General features: G+C 43.6%; 1 protein-coding gene across 1 annotated transcript; it reads right to left on the bottom strand.

Moving 5' to 3' along the window:
* Nucleotides 1-2,479: 2,479 nt before the first annotated feature.
* LOC143963739 (DAN domain family member 5-like) lies at nucleotides 2,480-5,832 on the bottom strand. Its single transcript, XM_077473465.1, has 2 exons — nucleotides 5,242-5,832; nucleotides 2,480-3,125 (listed from the first exon to the last, which is right to left on the bottom strand). The coding sequence occupies exons 1-2, from the start codon at nucleotides 5,626-5,628 to the stop codon at nucleotides 2,853-2,855; spliced, it is 660 nt and encodes a 219-aa protein (XP_077329591.1). The 5' UTR covers nucleotides 5,629-5,832; the 3' UTR covers nucleotides 2,480-2,852.
* Between the last annotated feature and the right edge of the window lie 2,984 nt (nucleotides 5,833-8,816).

Genomic DNA, 8,816 nt, shown 5'->3' with positions numbered 1-8,816 from the left:
CCGGATGCGATTCGCACCGCACATCCGATCTCTGTGCGATGCGAGTTCAGCCATACAGATATGGCTGAATGCGCATCACACCCTGCCCAAACTCGCACAGGACCCTTTTTTTGGTCCGCAGCAGAATCTGATCGCATGGGTGTTCACACCATGCGATCCGATTCCTGTCCGAGTTTGCAGATTGCACTGCGGTATGCGAACTGACCTGGGGGGGGGGGTGTCATTAACGTTTCACTGACACTCCCAGCAGTTCGCATAGGGCAGTGTGAACTGCCGCCGGGAGGTATGCGATGCGGGAACCCGCCGCGGATTTGGGGCGTTCCCGCATCGCTGCAATGTGAACCTAGCCTGAAACTGAAAGATGTAGATAACTCAGAATAGGGCACCAGTATTTTGCAGCCGATCCGGCGATACCATACAAGACCAGATTCCCTTGGGGTCTTTCAACTTAGCCTCCAGGCTCCTGCTGAGAAGCCAACCTTTGTGTGGCCTTCTCCTGAAGAGTCCTCCCCTGGATGCTTCTACAGTTGCTGGGCCTCTCCACAAACCGAGATGGCACCGGACCACCTCCTAATCCTTCCTTCAGTTACTTTGCCTCGGGACAGCCAGCTCCCAGGCCATGAGAGCCCTGGGGGCTGGTCAGGAGGACCAGGACCAAAGAGTCAGAAAGTACTTCTGGACCAGAACCCCGAAGCACACGACGTCAGCACCTTAAGTACCCTCTCCCAGAATGCACAGCAAGAGTGGCACTCCCACTGGGCTGGTTCCGAGAGAGAGCTGACACTTAGTGCACCCAACTGGACTGGGTTCTCGCACCTGCCAGGGATGACAACGCCACCTATGGTCAAGCAGAACACAATGCAATCCAGCCAAACTGGTACTGAGGCCAAAATTCGGAGTAATTAAACCCAAAACCAAACTGCGGTTCCAGACGAATTTAATGCCAAAACACATTGCACGTGCTCTTTAGGAGCTGGCACTACACTGCTCACAATAAATTCCCCCCCCCCATGCGCTTGTATGTACAGATAGGCCCTAATCAAATATACCCACCCATCCTCAGATGCACAAGGTAGTGAAATACATCCACACTGGAGGTGATGTACCTCAAGTTTTTATTGCCATCTGTCCATGTTGGGATCCACCCTGTATTCTGGTAACCATTGACACTTAAAGTACCAGGACAGCCAAACCCATCACAGTGCAACTGTCTAAGATGGGATCTCTTATTACGAGATCATCTCTTCCTGATGCGTTTTCAGCACATCAGTACAATATCCACCAGTGGAATACAAACCATAACTTCCCCTATATCGGGATGTAGTGTCAAATCCAGGTGCAAGACTGGGGAGGGCAGTAAAATGGTGGCTCAGCCACCCATTACTGCCCCCTGGCTGGAAAGAACCAAGATGTGTACTATGATGTGTACAAAATAATAGAGAGAAAGAATCAGATTTGAATAAAAAGGATTTAATTGTCAATAAAACATTCAGATAAAAAGTCAGAAATTTGGTCATTAGGCTGCTTATTGAACAAGACTGGTTATTAAAAAGAAATAAAGTGACAAATCACACCCCTCCAATAGACCCAAATGAATATGTCAAGATGAGCACAATAAAATAAAGTTTTAACATAGGCAAATTCATGGAACTCATGACAGTTTAAAACCTTTTCCCATTTTTGTTTTATTGGGGGGCGGGGGGGTTAGAACCTCTTGGGGTTGCACTGCTGTCTGCCCCAGTTTAGGAGATTCGTTCTCACTTGCAATCCTGGTCACCATTGTCAAGAGGACAGGGAATGAAGGGAAATCTAAATAGTATAAATAGGTAACCAGAAAAGGCAAATGGAAATCTCCCAAGAGAGCTAGAACATGCCAGAGGGTTCCAAGCCTTCACACGATGAGTTGGCAGTGTCAACAGGCTTCAAGTATAAGTTGGTAAGAAATGATGCTAACCAATCAGATGTTTGGTAAAGTAACAGTCCAGAGAACAGAAGGAATGATCTGATTGGCTACCAAGGATAACCCCAGCACAATATCACAATCCCCATGTGACACTTGAAAGTACAAACTACTGTCCAGTAAGAAAAAAAAAAAAAAGTTCTCTTGCGGTTCTCATGACCTCAGCAATCATCTGCTTAGATCGATGCTCAGGATGAGGAAAAAAAAAGGTTTTGGCTGAACATACAAACCAAACCTTTCATCTGCCCTGCATGGGGAGAACACTTTTTTTTAAAGAAGTTTCCACTCAAGTGGGCTCCTGATTTAGGCCCCTCGGTAGGGAAACAGAAGGTACCTGCACAGCATAGGAACTAGGGCTGATAAAGAGAAAAAAAAAAAAAAAAAAAAACACACAAACCCCACACCCCCTAAATCAGCATAATTTGCTTTATAACCCACCACCTAGAGATCTACAACCACACAAAAAATTATATACAAAAAAAAAAAAGTCTTAAAATATAAATTTTCAGACTTCTCAAACATACGGAGTCGGCCTCTGAAAAGCACGTTACCCATATTGGACACTAGAGGGCCCAGAGTCTATTCTGAGAAGTCTGGTTGCAAGAGGGAATGTGCAAAATTGCCATCACAAAAAGTGAATTGCAACAGGTCATCAGTTCTAGAGTTTACGCTAATTTTGCCCCCATCCATAAAGAGGGCTACGTCAAATCCCATGTACAAATTTCAGTAAAAAATTTTTTTAAATTTGTGTCTAACACATTCTAAAAAAGGTCGCCTTTTTGGGGTCGTTAAGAAGTCCCACTTTTCCTGTGGCAAAGGATTCTGTTCAGAGGCCATCACCAAGGCCCTGTGTCAGACGGAGTTCCTCAGTCTACAAGGCCGCCATTCCATCTTAGGCTACGGGCAGGAAGCCTCCACCGCTGCCAAAGTCACGGTCGTACGGGATGTCGCAGCCACATGCCTCCACCAGCACCACCTCCTCCCAGAAATGCTGGCCCCCGTGGCACTGCAGGGGAATAGAGATGCGCCTGGACTGTGTAGGGGAGCAGGAAGTGCAAGGCTGGGATTCTGTGGATGGCCAGCCAGGGACATAGAAGGAGTTGCACTGGCCGAAGCAGAATTTGTTGGGGATCCGCATTGGGGCGCAGTTTTCCCTGAAGACATTCTGGAACAAAGAATAAACAAACCATTAGAATACAAGGCATCTCTTCATACCAGTTCCCATAGGGCAATGAAATATAAAATAGGTGCTTGTTTAGCAAGGGGGTGCAAAATGAACCAACTAGGGCTATACTAGAGAGAAAAAAAAAAAAAAAAACCAAACCCCGTCAGCACTTTTCCAACAAGTTTTATGTGCAGACAATATATGTTATGCATATTTATCTGTAAAGGCCTCCCTTGCATACACAGCCCATGCTCCCCTAGCAGCTGAACAGTCTTGTTAGGAAGGGGGTTGAAGAGCTGGGTCAGCACAGACTGTAAACAGACTCAGAAGGGGAGAAGGCCATGTAGCAGGACATTAACCTCTCCTAGAGTGGTTACATTCCCTAGCAAGTACAGACAGATTGCAAGTAGCTTTACCGATTTTTAAAAGAGTTTTTTTACAATCTTAGACATCAGATGCACTTTGGTTCTGATATTAAAAAGTTTTGCCTATAGTTCTACAAAAAAAAAAAAAAAAAAAAAAAAAAAAAAAAAAAGGGGAACTTTCCTAAGACATGGGGCTTCCATGCTAGCTGTATGGCCGGTACGCCGAACAAGAAGGTCAATATAGTGCATCTAAAGCCCAAAACAAACACCTTAACAATCCTTTGATTTAGTGGCCCCCCCCTTTTATTTTCACCAGTACCACTTCCCATCTTAGCCACCCTAGAATAGCACTACTCAGTGGCAGCTGGTGGAAATGTTTGGGGGCAGCAACTGTATTGTACAACAAAATTGTATAACATGGCTAGCCTAATGCCTCATACAGATTGTTGGCCAACAAAACTGTTTAATTTTGTCTGAAGTGTATTGGCTCAAACTTGTCTTGTATACACGACCACAGAATTGTTGGCCAACAATTATGAACATAGCGATTTACTACATTGTTTCAGCGCCTACCGTTGGGCTCCTTCTGCTAATTTTGCATTAGTAAAAGTTTGGCGAGTGTTGATTTGTGCTTTTAGTTTCTGAAAGGCTGTCAGTCAACCAGACATGATGCGGAAGTGGAGGAGATAACATTGGCCTTGGAGTTATTGCTTTGACTTTTTTGGGGATGCATAGAATACACTTTTTGGTTGAGTTCTATTGGCAGATAGCATGTCCAATTTCAAATTTTTTTTAAATGAGAAAAAAAAAAGTGGGTATGCCAGCACCGGACCTTTCAAGCATACCTGACTTTGCATCTGCTTTAAATGGTTTCTCAGCTTGGCATTTAAGGCATCATTCACCAAGCATGTACTACATTGTATGGCTGTTTTTATTTAAAAAAAAAAAAAAAAAAAAAAAAAAAAAAAAAAAGTGGGGGGGGGGGGGGGGTGAGCTTAAGTGAAATAGCAGGGGTCCAAGACTAATGCTGAGAAAAGGGATAGAGGAGAAAGTATACCTGGCACCCCCCCCATAGTCCCAATATGACGACAACATGTGTGGGAGTGAGTCTGGGTCCCCAAATGCAGTGTCAAATTGGAACACAGCAGCTGTGTCCCATTAGACATCACTGGGACTGCCTGCATGAGGATGAATAGAACACCTCTACATCCTCATGTGGGTAATCACAGCCCTGCATGGGTATATGGTATAGTATGCCCAGTGTGAACAGGGCTTTAAAAGACCCCAAAAAAAAAAATGCAGCCACCACATTCAGGAACTGTTAAACTGCAATATATGCCTTTTGTTTTTGGCTTTAGATACACTTAGGTCTGCATCAGTAACCAGGAACAAGTATTGGTAAAGTTGGTTAAGAGGCTAATCTGCACTTGCAGAAGGAATGGCAGCCCCCATATCTCATAAAGGGGACTGGTCAGATTAAGAGAACAGCTCTTCACATTTTAAAAATGGTCAACTAAACCAACTAACCACCTGTACTGCAGTTCTGGAGCACTGAATACAGCATAGAAAAACACCACTTTCCCAGAACCAGCATAGAGATATTTTACAGAGACCGCTTTCCCAAGCGGAGAAGATATCAAAGCTCTGAAATCTTCAGAAAAGGTTTGTTACTAAACACAAGACTAATATATTGTAATGATGAAATAATTCTACACATCAGATCACAATGTAACCTACGGAATTTTTTTTACCTGGACAAAAGGCATAGCATCACACCTTGATCTCTTCAGTGCTTCCCATGTCAGTGGCAGCACCTGGTCTGGATAGGTTCTGGGCTTCTCTTTCTTGATATGGTTCTCCCACACCATTTTTCTCCGTAAGGCTGCTTCCACCATGCTTTCTCTGGACCCCATACCTGCCATTCCTTGGACCAAGGGCTTCACGGAATCTGTCTTCACTTTCCTGACAAAAGGGGAATTTAAGAAAGCAAGAGGGGAGACACCATGTGCCTCAGCCTTGGAATTAAAGCGAGCTCTATGGTGGGCATCCAGTTGGATCAAACTTGGCACGCCTCTGTTGAATGGAGTGGAACCAACTATAGCAGGAAGCAGGAGTATTACAAACTGTAGCAAGGACATCTTTCTTGGGGTATGGAAGGTTTAAGATTGTTCAATCTGGGGATAAAGTCCCTTTCGTCTAGCTGGGTCAAGGGCCTGAAGAGCCCCACGGTCGTAGGTTCAAGTTTTCCTTAGATACTATGGAGGCTCTGCTTTATATACCCAGATGAACTAAGAATCTCAGGAGAAACCAGACTTGATGTAGAGAGAAAATTGCCACCTTCGTCACACCTGTTACAAAAAAGGAGCAAGAGAAAAAGGTTAGGTCTGCTGGATGGTTTCAGACAACAAGTCCTGTTTGAGTTTCATGAATGACAGGTGACAGTGGGATTTTTTTTTAAATGTGTGCAAAAAATCTGGGAGCAGCTGTGTATGGTAGCTAATCAGGTTCCAACTTCAATTAAGCTGACAAAATAAAAAATAAAAAACCCCATGCAAGAAAGTCAATGGGTTTCTATGCAGAGCTGCACCAGATTTTGCACTCTCCAGTTTTAGTAAATCAACCCCTATGTCTGCACATAAACACATGCCTAAGATGTGAACCCAGAATGGCCTACAGAAGCATGAGTAGATACAGGTTTCTACCATGCATCAGAAAGCGGTATGAATACACGTATCCTGTGTGTTTAATCAATGTCCAATCCTGGTGTTTTTGGGTACCCGGGAGGCACAAGTGCAGTGACCAGCCCTACTCCCAGCAGTCTCAAAATCTATGACCATCTGAAATAAGCAAACTCTGCATCAAAAAACACACACCACTAAACGCAAGTAGGGTGGGATGTTGCGCATGCACCCACAACACCCCCCCCCCCCCCCCCCTTCAAATTTGGCTGTAAGTGAACGCAATGAGTATGCATTTATCTGAAGTTACAAATTATCAAATGGAACATAGCAATCTAAGAATAAAACCTTTTCTACAAATTCATTTGTTTAGATGTGGCATTTGTCATTTCGGATCATTGGTAACTGCAGATAACATTTTTTGTATTCGTTATGTTCACAAACTGGCAAATTTGAAAGAAAATTCCAACGCCTATATACAATTTAATAGTCTTTTTTTTTTTTTTTTTTTTTTAACTACACCCCAGAACCAATTTTGTTTGAAAGTGATAAAAAAAAAAAAAATTGTGTCTGGACCCGATACATGTGAAACAGGTTTTATTACAAAGTTTTGTTTTTTTTGAAAAATAAAAAAGTCACCACAGATACTGTGAATGAGCCCCAAGGCCATTACTCAAACTTTTCAAACCAGTGGGTTGGGGAAAGAAAACAATACCCAAAAACAGATTCCCTCATTCCCCGCTGTGCCATTGTATTCTGAAAGGCTCCCTACTGCCAGAATACAATGATCAATGCTGCCAGCACTGATCATACCGTAAAAAAAAAAAAAAAAAAAAAAAAAAAACAACTTTACACAGGTGGATCGATTTACCAACTAGCCTATACATGGATCTAAACTTTGGCTGATCCCTGCTGAAGCTCGATCCATATATGGCCAGTTCAAATTCCTTTGATAGGATTACCCTTGTAGGTTTAATTTCATAGCGATGAAGATCCTTCATTGATCTATTCCCCCATAAGCATGTCAGCTGGTCGATACTCAGAAAAACCTGACAATCGAATTCTGATGGCTGTGGGGTGATCTGAGTAGAGAAGATCAGAGGACAATAAACACAAGTGTGCGGAGAAGCGACACTCCGGCCTGTGGCAGTGTATACACAGCCCATAGACAAGTAGGTGACAGTTTCATCTGCAGTGGGTGGAGGAACAACTGTCTGTCCATGGAAATGACAACTCAGCTCCCCAATATCCACAGCAGGATAGATAATGATATGACCAATTCCTATACAGAACAAATAGAAAAATAGAAGTGTGCAACGTGTTCCAAATAGTATATTTTTAATTATCCAACAGGGGACATGTTGGCAGAGGGGGAGAAGAATTTTCCACATTGTAATGTTACAACCAAAAACGTAAATTTTATTGGGATTTTACATGATAGACCAACACAGTGTGAAGTGGAAGGAAAGTGATAACTGGTTTTCAAAATGTGTTACAAATAAAATGTGGGGTACATTTGTAGTCAAGTTTTCCTACAACAAAATCCAATCATTTAAAATTCCGATGGACAAAGTGCCATGCATGCTCAGAATAAGTTATGAGACAAAAGCTATAGGCGACGGAGGAAGTGCCACGCATGCTCAGAGACAAAAGCCATTGGCCTGTTTATAGTCCCGTCATACGTGTTCTATGTCACCGCATTCTGAATGATCGGATTTCCAACAACTTTGCGCAACCGTGTGTATGCAATACAAGTTTGGGCCAAAAGCCATTGGTTAAAAAAAAAAAAAAAAAAAAAAAAAAAAAAGAGGATTGTCGTCGGAATGTCCGACCATGTGTACAAGGCATAACATGAATATGCTTTGATCTAAACCATTCCATTGTAGCTCTGGATGTATGTTTAGAGTCATTGTCCTGCTGGAAGGTGAACCTCTTCCTCAATCTCAAATCTTTTGCAGACTAACAGGTTTTCTAAGATTGCCCTGTATTTGGCTCCATTCATCTTCCCATCAACTGACCGGCTTCCCTGTCCCTGCTGAAGAAAAGCATCCCTGCAACATGATGCTGCCACCACCATGTTTCACAGTGGGGATGGTGTGCAGTGTTAGTTTTACACCACAGCGCATTTTGCCTTTAGGCCAAAAAGCTAGATTTTGGTCTCATCTTGTTCCATGTTTGCCGTGTCCCCCACATCCCCACATGGCTTCTCGCAAACAGGACTTCTTATGGCTTTCTTCTTGCCACTCTTCCATAAAGGCCAGATTTGTGGAGTGCACAATAGTTGTCCTGTGGACAGATTCCTCCCCTCCCCCCCCCCCCCCCCCCGAGCTGTGGATCTCTGCAGCACCTCCAGAGTTGCCATGGGCCTCTTGGCTGGTTCTCCGATTAATGCTCTCCTTGCCCGGCCCGTCAGTTTAGGTGGACGGCCATGTCTAGGTAGGTTTGCAGTTGTGCCATACTCTTTACATTTTTTGGCTGATTGAACAGAGCTCCGTGAGATGTTCAAAGCTTGGGATTTTTCTTTTTTTTTTTTTTTTTTATAACCTAACCCAGGGGTGCCCAACCTTTTGAAGTGCGAGGGCCACTTAAGCAACTTGGTAACTGATCACGGGTCAATCAGCAGAGCAGGCGGATGGCAGGTCCATGTC

This window comes from Lithobates pipiens, unplaced genomic scaffold (genome assembly GCF_037356315.1).
Source record: "Lithobates pipiens isolate NorthernLeopardFrog02 unplaced genomic scaffold, aLitPip1_a1.2 Scaffold_8, whole genome shotgun sequence".
NCBI classification, from domain to species: Eukaryota; Metazoa; Chordata; class Amphibia; order Anura; family Ranidae; genus Lithobates; species Lithobates pipiens.
Note: the sequence above shows the minus strand (reverse complement) of the source record. Positions and strands in the feature narration are given on the sequence as shown.

What these genes read in the sequence shown, in the direction of transcription:
- LOC143963739 (XM_077473465.1), bottom strand. Translation starts at nt 5,628, where the DNA reads ATGTCCTTGCTACAGTTTGTAATACTCCTGCTTCCTGCTATAGTTGGT. An exon ending in ATGCTATGCCTTTTGTCCAG is followed by an intron (nt 3,126 to 5,241) that starts GTAAAAAAAATT and finishes TCTTTGTTCCAG; the next exon opens with AATGTCTTCAGGGAAAACTG.